We start from the raw sequence: 15,246 nt of genomic DNA, 5'->3' as shown, positions 1-15,246 counted from the left end.
GAATGCACGCTTGACACCAATGCCAAAACACACAGATGCAGCTAAAAAGTGAAAAAGGATTATTGAAGAAAAACCTCTTTTCAGTTTATCATCTACAAGTAAGAACAAGAAGGATTATTAGAGAAGTAGAATGAGCTTTCCGTTCATCATGACATCACTGATATTACATGAAATGTCATTAAAGGCAAACACTGAGTGAAAGCAGTGGAGGCTACACTTCTATGAAACAAGTTACTCCAACAAAGCTGAGAACAAACTTTAGAGCTGCTGAGTAGCTTCTTTTGATTCTGTTTTAGGGTCCATGTATGTCCAAGCAGCTAAAGCATGAAACCTCAAAAACAGGAGAAAGTTTATAATTACTAGACTTTCTGGTTTTATATAAAACTTGCACATTCTACATTATACTGAAACAAATCTATTTTTAAATTGATCTAGGACTATAGGCACCACACAGAACTTTCAGCCTCCAAGGCACCATGTGGCTGCTACTGATAGGTACAAATGGGCTCTCCAAGTTTGAGATATTAAGACTGAGTGAACATACATTAGGTTTGTATAGGTGTGTCTAGTTAGAAATACTGGTTTAAGACAAAAATAATCCATTAATCATCTAACAGATTTGTGAATTTTTGCATCCATTTTGGTTTATCAAATATACAGCAATAGTAATATATACAGTGACAATATTGTCAATTAATATTGCCACTGAGTGATCCTTGCCAAAATCTGTGCTCTGCATGTTTCTTACCCCATGCCTTGGGCTGAAAACCTCCCCGCTCCTCTCCCTCTGCCACGTCCAAACCCTAGGAGAGAAAACACCATTTAACAGCAACAGCAGAGGAGCCGCCAATCGCTAGTCTGTCACATTAGAAAATGCTATGGTTGAAGAAGAAAACTACTGTAGATAAAGTCAAATATCATTTACTTCCCAAATTTCCTCACAGAAGAATTTGTTTCTCTAACATACGCAAGTAAGCCACAGTTCATCTAAGACTATGTGTTGCAGTAGGAATTGCCATCCTTTGCTATCTTTTCTGTATCTAGTGAAGTAGCTCCAAATGTGACGAAAAGGACTTACCTAAAGACCCATTCCAGATGAGACTGCCATGCCAAATCATTAGACATCGTTCAAAATTTTGTCTCTACTTTCTCACTCTTGCCTAAGATGCTCTAGAATCCCAGTCTGCCTGCGTACTCTGATTTCTCAAGAAATTCCGTCACTCCTTGTTTGTGAGGAGAAAGTTTAAATACTCCATTTGTTTTCTTCTCTGACCCAGCCCACCTGTCCATCCCTACCCTCCTGTGCTTTCGCCAACCTGCAACCACACATTCCTTCTGCTTCCCCCTTAATCGTAGTTACTGACTTGAAAATCACCCAATTCAAATTACTCGACTTCCTTGTTATCACACAGAAGAATATTCATTTCTATTTTAATAACAACAAATATTTGTGACCTCCGATTTCGGCTACCAGCCTCAGTTTACAAGCTTCTTGATACAGTGAACGACTTTGGTTTTGCATGTTGCATACTGCCAACAAGGCATGAAAATTTTTATATTACTTAACCATCCATAAAGCACATGTCTATGTAAACTGTTAGAAACTGTTTCTTACATGTGGCATATTTCTACGTAGATTTCTTTTTTTTCCTTTTTTAGGACCTCAATATCTGAGGCTTTTCCAGTTTGTTGGTTTTTTTGAGGAAGAGTATGAATGTTATTTTGTGTTACAAGAACAGGAGGAAGTCAAGAGCTACAGACTGATGTTTATTTTAACTACAAAATTATGTGGTAATTATAAGTCACCAAGCAACTACAAGTTTACTAGAGCACAAAAGTTATAATCCTAAATCACCAATACACTGGTTGTCCAAACATCAGAATTACCCATGATAGGCTGTTCGAATTTGGATCAAAATTACCCCTTATTTTCAGGGGACCACCTAAACTGAGTAAGAGCAGTAGCTCCAGGACGTGGTAAAACCAGTTTAGGAAGTTCCTATTTTAATGACTTTCCCTCCCCTCACCATTCATTCTTCCCCTTGCCCTAGTTCACTGTTGAAGTATTAAAAGACATTTTTAGATCTCTAAAATGTCTACTACCTACATTTTCAAGGACTTCCTAGAAGCATCAAAATAGCAGAATAGCTTTACTCGCATTTTGATGAACGAGCTTACTTATATCCTATACAAGATGACAACTGCTAGCTACAGAGGAACCATTCCCATCCAGCAACACACATTTTGGTGGGACAAGAACACAGAAAAACTGAAGTCTGACACTAGGCCAAGCCTGCTAACTCTACATTTTCCCCTCTTTGCTCTTTTTTCACAATCGGTTGGAGAGAAGACAGCCAGAGGTTAGGAAAGAGGTAACAACAGCTGCAACCTGGCAATCGCCATCCCTCTTCACCAAGCCCACGTGTGAAGCTATGCTCTTTGCTCTGCCATAAACAACAGTGCTCCAGACCCCGCTGTACCCAACTGATTGTAACGCGGGCTCTGAACCTCCTTGCTCAGCCTACCTATTCTACTGCTCTTCTCTCCTTTGCCCACCTAAAATCCCCAATCTGGGAAGCTGATCCATGGCATAACAAGGTCACAGCTCTCAGATGGGCAGTAGTCAGTGCACTCTGGATTATCTTTCTGCCCAGTAAATAACTTTTTTTAAGAGTAGAACCAGCTGAACAAGTTTACTTGGGGACACTGTAGGGGCCATCTATGTAATAAATTTACTTCCTACAGCTATCAATACAGCATTTAACACCATTTACTAATGATGCACAGAAGAGAGATCAACAGTTTTTGACAAGCTCAGCTACAAGACCAATCGGGAACTGCGAATCACAGAAACAGTCAAGCAAAAATATTTTTGAATGAGGACGACATTAGGTACAGAGAGATTAGCTAGAATAGCTAGCATGAAAGTAGAAATAGATTCTAGGAGAGGAGGCAAGTCTCCCCAGCCTCCCAAGTGCAAAAGCCTGAAAGAATAACCTTAGCATATTAACCAGAGGATGAAGTTTTAGCATGCGAGGCATATGTAAGATGCCGTACCAGCACGGGCACAATAAACTATTGGTTAGAAATCAGCAATAAGAACCTCTAACAATTTTAGAAATGGCTAGAAAGAAATCACGTTGCTCCTGAAGTTCCACGCACAGTCTTAGACTTCTAGCCAGCAAGGATTTTTTTTAATACCAGATCACTTTGAAAGTTAATCCTGAACTTGGATTTCCAGTGGCTTCCCTTAACTTCATAAAGCTGTGTCTATGCTTTCTGTCAAAACTGAAATTAAGTTTAATCAACAAATGCAACAAAAAGCATTTTAATGAAGACAAAAGGAAGTACCAAACCAGTGGGTTAGAGAAAGCACTAAATTCAAAGCTAGAAAAGACACTTACGAAAAACTAATTCAAAATATGGGACAGTGAGTACTCACCACTGAAAGACCACCCTAACTCAGACACGGAATCTCATACATTATGGTCATTAATGCAAGATGCCAGTGGGAAGGGCTGATATTCTCCTTGACACAACCAGATCACTAATATATTCTTAAATTCTCATGCTACAAAAGTTACTTCTCTCAGCTGTCAAAATTAAAACATGGCCTTAAAACAATGAGAAGGCACAGTCTTCTAACACAGAGAAGTTACTCATGAAGCAACTATGAATGCCCATCAGGTACTTGCAAACTTTGATGCTTTTTAACAGTGACTAAAAGGTCAGTGAGCAAATGGAGCTTCACACTGCAATTCAGGGTAGGGGCCCAAATTCTAAGCATGCAATCCCACAGTAATTTAAACCCATTTAAATCAGAACTACTACAACCGAGGTCTTCCTCACCAGTGATCAAAAGCTCTGCTCTCTTTCCTGCTCTGACAGTTTTGCATGTACCAGTGAGTGAGCACAAAACCACTATCAGAAAACAAAATTATTAGTCCACTTTTGCATCAGCTCTCCAAACCAGTTCCTTGCTTGTTAAATGCGAGAAAACTAGTCACCTTTACACCAGCATAAGCCACCAAAAAAACCTGTTGTCCCCAACTACCATGCTGCCTGCCCCCTTTTTTCTTTTTTGGCTTGATTAGTTTTAAACTTAGATCAATCCTCTGATACAGCTTAAATGCACCAGGAGACAGACAGGACCAATTCCTCCCAGCAGTAATGCCAGTTTATGCTTGTAACGTAAAAAGTATAGCTTTAACACTACTCTAAAAAGATGTGTATATATGGTTTAAATCGCAACAGTCAATGTTTAAAAAAAATTTTTTTTTCCTTTCGCAATTCACAATCAGCAATTCTTCCATCAACATGTTTATCTACCCACAAAAAGAGGACAAGTGACTTGGCAGTAGCTCATTAAATCTTCCAGTGAGTCTAAAGGAATAGATTTTCTTACAATCAGCATCTGGAGCACAAAAGCAAATGACGGACATCAGGCAAAGCACAAAATTACTGCCTGCCTCATATAAACCCTCATAACATTTCTTCACATTCCTTTACACTTGGATCTACAAACAACAGCCTAAAGTATCAAGGCAGCATTGCTTACTCATTTCTGTTCCAGGAAACCAGGACTGGGGAACTACGTTTAAAGTTGATTCTGATCAACATTCCTGCTACTACCCCTATCCAACATCATTTAAAGGAACGAACTATTTAAAACATGTTTCCTTTAACATTGTAACTGTTCAACTGTGTATTGTTGGGTCTTTTTTTCCTGCTCTCCAGCACATCTCCCTCAGTTGACTAGGTTCACTTATTCAATTTACATTTTTCTTTCCTGGAATGAATTCTAGGTAAGTTAACACTTATACCCAGATAGATGGCGAGATTTTCTGTTTCCACTAAAACCCACTGGGAATTCAAAACACTCATAATCACACAATCAAGTCTTCACTCTGGTACTGTCCATGCATGGAAAGAATCATTCATCTCATTCACAAAGTTTCTTCCCCCAAAACAAACGCACACTATGTGGGAGCATGAGAAAAGTGTGTAGTCACTCAGCTTGGATCCCATTAACTTAATAGCCTATTCTGTAGAAAATCGAGTTAGCTGAGCTTGCAGACCTAAATCCTTCCACTGCAACACTGGTGTCTTATTTCAAAACTCAGATTTTCACACTGACAGGTTTAAACTAGATGAAGACACTTTAAGGTTAAGAGAGAGGTCTAAGAACAGCTGAAAGGAAAAGGAAATGCAGACTGGAAGAGCAGGCAACACCCTAGATTTGTGCTTATCTCCGACTACACAGTAACTGAACAGCCCTGGTCTCTGCTCTGGAAATGCAGAGCCAGCCATCCTCCCACAGACACCAAGGTGATAGAGGCTTAAGCCTTATGAAGAGATAAGGAGGCTAAGTATAGAAAGTTTGCATTCTAGGTATTCCATGCTACCAAAACAAACAAATTATATTTAATAATTCAGATCACTTTTGTCTTATCAGTCATCATAAAACTAGAAGCATTGGATTAGTTTTATACACCGCATGTACTCTAGTAATCATTTTTAAAAACACGTGCAGAAAACTTCCAACTCTAAATTTATGTTTAAAAGAAAATAATTAACTTCTGTTAAAGCTAAGTTCTAGTTAATCAAAAAAAAAAATTTACATGACACACAGCTTCTTAACAAATGCAGAACCAACTACAGCAAAACTAAACAGACTTCAGATTGTGACCTCCAGAAGGTCTGCTCTATGTTCATGTTTTAGAAAAACCAACATCCTTACTAGTTCTGGCAAAGGAAATCCAAAATATATCCTGTGCCAACTGTGCTAAGCTTTTAAAACAAGAAAATGTTTAGACATGCAATTCTGGTTACAGAAGCTCAATTTTTTCAAGGATAGCATACTACTTATCTAAACAACATTAAAAAAAAAAAGATCAAGAATACAAGCTGGACTATAGTCAGATATTTTCAAAAAGGGTAAGCTTTCTTATACAGCCAGCAGAAAAAAACAGGAGTTTGAAAAGCTCCTTGTCATTCTGTTTATGTCCAAAATTAAAACATTATGTTTTTCCCTTCCATTTTTATTTCTGTTTTGCTAGAAGAAAATTCCCTGTCAGCATCCACATTTATGGCATGCTCATGTTGTTCTGCAAGAATGAAGAGGAAGAGAATAGAGGAACAGAAGTAAAAGCAACATATCCATTTTCACTTTGCAAACCAGAAGAATTGCTACACATGAATCTGTAACAATTTCTATGCTGAACCAAGTCCAAACCTTTATCTACCTGCTATTCCATTATCAGCTATGGTCAATTAGATATCTAAGGAAGAGTACACGAACTGAAACCACAGTGCACTTTCTCTGGACACTCTCCTGGTCTTCAACCATTTGTGGCTCAGACTTCCTTAGCTAAAGATAATTTACATACATCAAAACCCTTAGTGGTTTTTCCTTTTCTTGCTGTGATTCTTTTTTAGGATGAAATTGTCAAGTCTCTCTGCGTGTAAATTTTCAGCACCCACAACATCTTATTGAAAGGAACTCCTCAGGTTAACTACATGTATGAAGAACCACCTCTGTAAGTTCATTTTGAACTTGTAACCTACTGATTTCATTTAATATTCCCTCATTTGCATACTTGCTTGGAGTGATCAATTGATTCCCTCACAGAACCTTCTCCACAGAAATTTTACAGATCTCTACCATACACCCACTCAGCCCTCTCTTTCGCAGGTGGAGAAGTCCTAGTCTGCTTGTTCTTCGCACCCCATAAATGCAGTCTTCCCAGTACCTTCAAAAGCCTTTTATAGCTCTACCGCATCCTTTTCAACACAGGGTGGAGCATAGTGGGAGAACCAGACCTGCACTTAAAATTGAAGATGTGAGAACAGTAAAAAACAGCAGCATAAAAAAAGAAAATTGTGCCTGTAAAGTTTGTCCATTTGTATATAACACTGCAGCAGATTAAAACAAAAAAGAGGAATCGTTTCTAGAGCTGACAATCCTAAAGACACAACCACCTTCCTCCATAATTCTTTCACAAGATTCCATTCCAGACAGTTACAAATCCTTGCAATACTGACACACAAATATAATCACTTTGATGCAATTCTTATTCATCACCATTATAGTATTTTTTACATCTAAATTAAGCTCATTCAAGAAATTCAGTTCTGAAAAGATGGGAAGGCCATCTTAAAAAAAGAAATTCCTTGAATCCTTTCCAAGCCAAAGTTTACACCCTCAGTTTAGCAAGCAAAAATTAAGGGCAGAGCAGTTCCTGCTGAGATGTGTCCTGAAACACCATCCTGTGATGCATTTTTGCTTTCTGTTAATCAGTCAGTAACGCGTATCTACTTCAAATCCCTGATCTGCATACCAGCAACGAGTGGTGTTTGTACACTGTACACCTACTACCCTGTAAAGTTGCAAGGAATGTCACACAGTCATTAACAGAAGATCTACTGCACAATAAAGCTAGTGCCTACAGCACCAAAGCTGAAATACTCAGTATCAGGGTTTTTCCCTCTCAGTAAACAGCACATTATCACCCCAGTGTCAATCCCATTTCTGCCATTTTCAGTGCACATCATTTCTTAAAATAAGGTTGTTCTACAGTGAAGCAGTAATAGGACGGCCCAACAAATCTTCCCCTAGAAAGCAGCCAGTAAGATAACTCCAGCCTGAGAAAGCTTAAAATAGAGACAGCGTGTTGCTCAGATATTAGCTGACCCCTAGTTTTGTATCCAATGCCTAGATTCCTACACACACACACTGCATGAAACAGATCTAAAAAAGGGTTCTGTGATGATTACCAACGATCTATTTACTTTCAGCTGAAGTATTTTATCCCACATTTGACTATTCTGTGTATATGAAAAAAAGACTACCGAATGAAATGGCAGGAAGCTTTTTTTAATTATTTCTACTAATATCCAAAGAAAGAAGGTCATGCATCCCTGAAATTCTGAGAAATGAATTAGACAGCTTTATACAACTCCCTGCAGATTTCAAGGGCTTGCATTATAAAATTAAATTAGGTATTTCCTGCCACAGAATACACACACTTGTAATATAATGATCCTGAAGTCGTTCAACAGGTTCATCACAGACAGTTGAGAACACTTCATTAAGATACTTTGCTCACATGAATGTACAGTCTAAGTATTTGGTAGAGAGATACAGTAATACTACGTACACTAAGCCAGTGAACAGAAATTGGTTGAAGTTGTTCCTATTTCTTCAGTCAGATATGTCCGCTTGATCTGATGCTTAAGTGCTTTGGCTTGAGACATATGATATTCATCTAGAGAGCTACAGTGTTGACAACAGCAGCAGTGTATTGTTCATAAGGTTACAAAGCAAAAAATAGACCGCATTTGAAATTAACCTCTAGTTCCACCCAACAATTTAAAAAACCCTACCTTTATATATATAATTTGAATATAAAGGATTATTTTATAAAACAAATACTGAAAAACTTACATTCCATCTATTAACAGTGCTAACGTACCAAAAACTGTAGTTGTGAACTATACCACACCCTCTCCTGCAAAACTACCTCTCTGCACACACCATTTGGTATTTGCTGATTCACTTGCACAATCGAGTCATTCTCACAACCCTCTGGGAGCTATATGTCTTTGCATCTTTCCACTTCTTCAAGATGCAGATCTGGAGACAATGAAGTTGCCTGTCTTTGAATGCCTCGCTACTGGATATTCCAAAAAGAAGGGAGCCCTTTGAAGGCAGAATTTTTTGTGAGTTAGACCTTACTTATTAAATACATTAGCTCTGCTGTACAGTTTATCAATTTAACTCATTTAATACCCATTCCCCATACAATCTGCACTTATTTTCATTCCTTCTGCTCTAAGAAAAAACAAGCCTCTTTCCACTCCAACCTGTGAAAATCCAAACCAACTACACATCCCTTGATTCCACATCAAATCCATTATCAACACCTTTCCTATCTGTTCTACTGGATAGGATCAACGTTGTACCTAAGACTCCGCAGTATTCTTTTTCCACAGTTCTCATCAACTCTTCCATGCCAAATTCCTTCTCCTACCAAAAAGTCTTTAAGGTGGCTTGTATTTTCTCTGATCGGCTACCAAAAACAGAAGGCAATCAGATCCACCCCAAAGTAACTGCACAAGTACTCATCAAATCCCTCCCTGAGAGCCCTACAGATGGAATCTTGTACTCTCCTGCTGCCAAGGTACATCCTGAGGAGCCCAGTGCACTCCCACTCACAGGAGGCTGGCGTGAGTCAATCTGGGAAAACAGCTCTCCGCAGCCAGAGCACACCACACAGCTTGCTACACAGCAAATTACCATAAAGGTGATTTGTGTCAATTCTTTTAAGTTGTTCTGAGACCAAGACATGACAAGGGGTAAGGGAGGGGGAGGTACCTAAATTAAAGGTGGCTGAAGCGCTTATAGAATCAAAGGATAACCAACAAATGCTTAAAAAGAAGTGTTTAAAGAAATAAATGGGAGAGTTCCATTTCAGGACATGAAATCAGTGTCAGTCCCACACCAATGCCACCATCTCACCTCTCCCACGGCCACGTTTCCCACGGTCTGAAGGCCTGTCTCCTTGATTGTTGTCCACTCCATTCTCTTCAGCTCTGACTGTGGAGAGAGGACAGCTTAAGAGAAGCTTTAGAGACTCATACATGAGACAATATAGCCATCTGCTTAACCTGAACCCCAAAAGAAAAGGCAAGATTTTAAAGTGGGCTGGTCAACAGATCTCAGTCACCCCTCTTCTTTGGGAGTCTAGCTACAAGCAAGTTATGTTTACTTTGCACTGGACAATTAGGAAGAAAAATATCTAATAAGTGGGAAATGTCCCTCAGTAGACACACTTCTGGGGGGAGCAGGGAGGAGAAAAGAAAAAAATGCAGTGTTTTGCAGCCTACACTATTAAATCAATTACGGCCTCACCTCTTTAACAAGGTAGGAAATACAGCTGCCTCATACTGTGATGCCTTGATAACGTGCTGGGTAGCAACAGTGAAAGAATAAGGAATAACCAAGAACATGAACTCTTCTCCTGCCTGCCCATACCACATCCCTGTACAACCAGGGAAACTTAAAAGAACTCTCCTCTGTATTTAAATCAGAGGGATGATGCCTGGGTGAAGGTGAAGCATTAGAAAAGCACTGCAACTTAACTATTTTGTGGAGAACTACTGAGGAGGTACTGTGAAAGATGGCTGGCTCCTTGAAGAAAAAAAAAAATGACGCCACTTCAAGCACTGCTGAAATTTTTTTACTGCACAACTTCTCTTAATGGCAGTGACAAAATCATTAATGCTTGGACATCTAGCTGGGAAGAGAATATCAAGATTTGGTAAACATCCCAAAAAACTTTAACTCCAGTTTACAAAAAAAGACAAGCAGCACCTGGCTCTGGCAAAAATTCTGCCCCTCACTTTCATTTTGATGGATCCAATTTCCATTTTTTCTAAGCATAGCTGCAAGTTTTATTAATATTTTTCCTATCTTGACGTTACTGTTGTCTACAGATTCACAATGTCTCCATTGGCACAATATTTGAATATATTCCAATAATGAATTAGAAGAGTTGGCTAATATTGTAAATATTTTTCCTGCTTTTAAATGAAAAGCTGAACATTTGTTTTCATTTCTCTGCTCATCTATCCGTGTTGTGTATGGTCCTTACAGGCAATGTATACGGCTTTGATACTGCTGATAAAACTTAAAGGAAAAAAGCAACGTGTATCCAACAGTGATCTAATGTGATTCTACCTAACTTGGAAACATTAGTTTGCTTTTGTACAATGTATTATTGCACCTGTATAAGCTGTAGCAAATTTTTACATGTTTCAACTCACAAAGAATTTTCTCTGTTGTAGAAACTCACTGCTGATTGGCTTATGTAAGTAATATACCTTAGAGATTAATAATGATCCCAGTCTCTTCATTCCCCTTATCAGAAGATGAGAACATCTTCAGATTCTCCCACTCATAAAAGGAGATAGAGTCAAAGCTGGATAATTTTTTCATTAAAAGAAACAAAAAAGCATCTCAGCTGTGCAGCAACATACTTGCTCTCAAGTAGTCTTACAAAAAGTCAATTCTAAAACTTATATAAAGAACAGCAATTTGTACAAGATCAATTAATCACAAACGACAGAAATTTAAATTAAACCGAGTGTCTCTGAACAAGCACAGACCATCCCAAAACCAAGTCACGTAGACAGATCAAGCATACCTGTCGCACAAACAAGTTATGATCCCTTCAGCGCTGAGCTATAGCTCGGACAGACTTTACTCCATAAAGCATTCGCTTTTAACTCAGCCAGTTTCAGCTGCAAGAAAAGTGTCTGAATCTTTAAAAATGAACCCCTATACGTACACTCTCGGCCACGGCTGCCTCCTCTTCCCCGTCTGTTCGAACTTCCCCGTCCACGACTCACTTCTCTGTCCCCTCGTTTTTCTCTGTTCTCTTTGTTTTCTGAACTTTCCTTTCCAAGGCTTTTCTTCTTTCCCCCTACAGTCTCCCAAGAAGTCTATTTGGGTAGAACAGAATTAGATACAAAAGTCAAAAAGGAAGAGACAGCTCTCAATGCATACTTCCACCTCACACCTCTCCAGTTCATAGAAAAAAACCAGGTATTTGGGTAACATCACATATGTAATACCTTGCAAACTACACTAATACAAATGGAAACACAGTCTGTATGTTTGGGAAGAGATGAGAAAGAAACAAGTTTTAGAAGTTGGATTGTCATATGGAATGTGAGAATCCCAAATATTTCTGGCTATAATGGACTTTTACTAGTTCAAGGAAACCTAGATACGACCACAATGCAGAAAATCTGCAAAGAAAACAACAGCTTCCCTCTCAACTACCTCCATAAATCTGGCAAGGGAGCATGCACAGAGCTATCTTTTTCTCCCAAGGAAATAAAAAAATGCTTATAAGCATCATTGAACAAGAGACTGATGAGAATAAGTACGTGGCCTGGGGGGGGGGCGGGGGAGAAAAAAGAAAAACCATTATCCAGACATACTAGAATTCAAGCACCAAGAGTCAGAATGGCAGAACAACTTGGGAAAACTGGGGCTATGATAAGCCAGACCATCCACTCTTAACAGCTACAGCTCATCACACACAGCAAAATACAGGAAAAAGTATGTCTAAAAAGACAAGGGACCAAGGTCCAAACATCAGGCTTCAGCTTTAATATTAAACTCCATCTTTAAAATAAATTCAGGGATCATATCGGCTCTATAGGAGTATCTGTAGGAGTTGAAAATAAAATGACTAAAACACTTGCTAAGAATAGCACAGCACCTCATATATTATGCAATTCCACAGTTACTCTATTGAGCCATAGTTGCAAAGCAAAGAAGAAGAAAGGTATTATTTGCAAACCACTAAAATGGCAGATAGGTTTACATACATGTCCCCATCTCTAGGAGTTTATAGTCTAGGTAAGGTATTTAAGCAGACAATTTGCGCATGCAAATAAGGTGCATCAACTGTGAAGCACTAAAGCCATGACCTCTGACAGGCACCTACATCAAACACAAAAGGTTGGCTATCAGTGCTTTTAGGTCTTGTCCTATCTCTTCTCAATTCAGACAATAGCAACCCAGAAGCCCTCACGAGGTAGGCAATGACCAGCTAGTCCAAGCTGGCTAGAATTGAGAAAATTAATGCCATTGAGAAAGCAGGTGACAAAGCAGTTTACAAGTATAAACTCAATGTTTTAGTGTCTCCTTTGAGGGAATAAGTACTAAGAAAATGATTACTCTCTCATTTTTTGACACGGTACAGGTGAGAAAGAAGGTTGAAATCACTTTTCAATTTCATCTCCAGTATAGAAGACTACACCACCGTAAGCCAACTTAGGTGAAGCGCAGACAGCGTGGAAGTATAAAACTACACGTTTGAGCAACACCATGTTATTTGTGCAACAGAAAACTGTTTCCTCCAGCAACTGTCATATGGCTTTGCCTGCCGTAGCCTGTGTAACTGCACTGCACGCTAAAGCACCCCTAGAGCTTGAGAGACACTTCACATGAGAAAAAATAACTGACAACTGAAGAACCACGTCTATATAGTTCAGAATGCACTACTATTTCACTGATGGGCATAGTGCCAAAAAATCTTTGACCATTTTAAGAAATACCCAAAACTGGATGATCATGCAAAGCTTAAGACGAAGCAGCCTCTCCTTAGTAAGGTTTTACATGACTTGGGAAGGATCAGTAAAAGGACGACTATGAAAGCATCAGATTCATGCTTTCCCACAATATAATTCTGAGGAAAGCCTTAAGAAGTTGGGCATGTCCTTTAAGATAGAGGATGGTGCTACCTCTGGGCATGGGAATCCATCAGAGACTATCGAAGCTGCCTGTTTTTGTAAGGGAGATAACTGATTACAATTTCAGCTGGCGATGCCTGAGGCAACCCAAATGACAGTTGTGGGCCTAACCTTTGAAAATATGTAACAGAAGCCTTTTCGCTGGCTTGATCTTAGATGGAAAGAAGAATAATCTGAAAGGTCCCCTTTGTTCTATCTTCAAAGGTTTAGGAAGTAAAACATGGTTGGGCATAAAATGGATCTTACGCCTGTAGAAAGTTAAATGAATAGAAGTCTTGGGCAAAGAAACATGCTCTTCTCTACTCTCATCCACAAGCCTCTATCTATCCAAAGCCAGACTGTCACAACTGTTGCAAGTGAAAAGTCTTCATAAAGACTAAGCCACACAGCATAAAGCCTTAAAGATGACAGCATTAAACAAACAAACAAAAAAAAAAAGGAAAAGGCAAAACTGGCAGAGTACCAAAGAAATTATAAATAGACATTCTAGCTATCACTCCTTGCTCTTCTAACTCCTCAAATTGGATAGACACATCTTCTTCCAAATGAGGTTAAAAAAAAAAAACTTCTAGTGCATCAAAGCAGAGCAAAACTAGAAAAAGAGATTTGGGAATCTGCATTCAGAACTAGTAGTACCTCTGCTTCCAGCTTTACATGAAATCCATGGTTAAACTGTTCTGTAGTATAAAGGCCTTAAAACAAACCCTTCAAGTTGGAGGCCCACGAACTTCCATAAAGAATAATAAATTTCTTTACACCCTTCAATTAATACTCCTTCCTCCTTGAGCCCTTTAAGTTCTCTGTATTTGTTTTTGAGTTGCACTCTGTCTACAGAGAGCAGTGGGTTCAGAGGGACTTGTCAAAAGAGTAGAACATATATATATGTTGCTTCTAATTGATAAATGAGTTCAGAAAGTTTCTTCCATGTCATGATCACTTACAACAATTTGCTAAAGAAAGAAAGCATTTAACATTCTCTATCAACCAGAAAACTACTTTCAACTAGAAAATGGCAAATACGCGAAGTACAAGAGAACACAAAACCAGCACATTACCAAGACAGATTTAATCAAGGCGAGATGCTCTCTTCTACTCCCAAGTTGCCAGCTTGCTCAGTGTTACATATTTCTGTGTTTTAGATGACCTCAACTCTTATAAATGAAAAGGGGATAGAAAAGAAAGTCCCGTCAGTCAGAACGGTATGTGTCCTAGATTTAGGGTGTGTGTGGGGGGTGAGTTTCCTCGTTAACAATAAGCCAGAATACACATCCTGACAAATCACAGGAAATACTGTATGTTCAGCATTAAGAAAGGAAGTTCAGGTTTCTTTCCCTATTTAGATGAATTGGAATCTAGCTTACTGCCTCGAATAAACTGTAAGAAGTGCCTCCAGCAAAAACTTCAACCGCAGCAAGACATATTTTCCTGATATCTCTTACGATAAAAAATTGCTCCATGCAACATTATAAGCGACATTATTTGTTGTTATATACACATTGTTTAGTCTCCTCTTTCTGTTTTTCAATAAAGTCATGCAAATAAGCAACACATGCAAAGGAGCAACTACTTGCTGTATCCTCTTCTGCCATTAGTAGCATTGTCAATGTAATTTTCAGATGTGGAAACCTCCAACTTCAATACTGCCAATGCACACCCATAGAAGTTTCATGACTTAAAATATCTGCCTGCCCTTTAGGTTTATGAAGATTGGCCTTTGTGGCAAACACTTAGACTCAGGTCTCAGGGTTGTGGAGGTGCTGCAGAGTAACTATAAACATTGCAGCAAAAAAACCAGGCCCATGTTTGACAGAGCACTGAGTTCTGCTGCAGAGTTAAAGCTGCTGCATGTAAATGAAAGTCAGAGGATTCTGCAAGAGACCAGCTGAACATCCACAACATTTTCAAGGTTCAGCCTAC

General features: G+C 38.9%; 1 protein-coding gene across 9 annotated transcripts in view; it reads right to left on the bottom strand.

The window, feature by feature from the left end:
- Positions 1-15,246, bottom strand: part of LOC142075699 (ubiquitin-associated protein 2-like) — a 168,269-nt gene that overhangs the window by 144,483 nt on the left and 8,540 nt on the right. For all 9 annotated transcript variants that reach the window (XM_075137462.1, XM_075137463.1, XM_075137469.1 and 6 more), the window contains 3 exons: positions 11,352-11,505; positions 9,521-9,598; positions 749-803 (listed from right to left, as the gene is read on the bottom strand). In XM_075137462.1, coding sequence (XP_074993563.1) covers positions 749-803; positions 9,521-9,598; positions 11,352-11,505 — 287 coding nt within the window. The remainder of the gene's footprint in view (positions 1-748; positions 804-9,520; positions 9,599-11,351; positions 11,506-15,246) is intronic.

The sequence above is a fragment of the Calonectris borealis genome, chromosome Z, assembly GCF_964195595.1.
Source record: "Calonectris borealis chromosome Z, bCalBor7.hap1.2, whole genome shotgun sequence".
Taxonomy (NCBI): Eukaryota; Metazoa; Chordata; class Aves; order Procellariiformes; family Procellariidae; genus Calonectris; species Calonectris borealis.
This window is presented reverse-complemented; position numbering and strand designations above follow the sequence as displayed.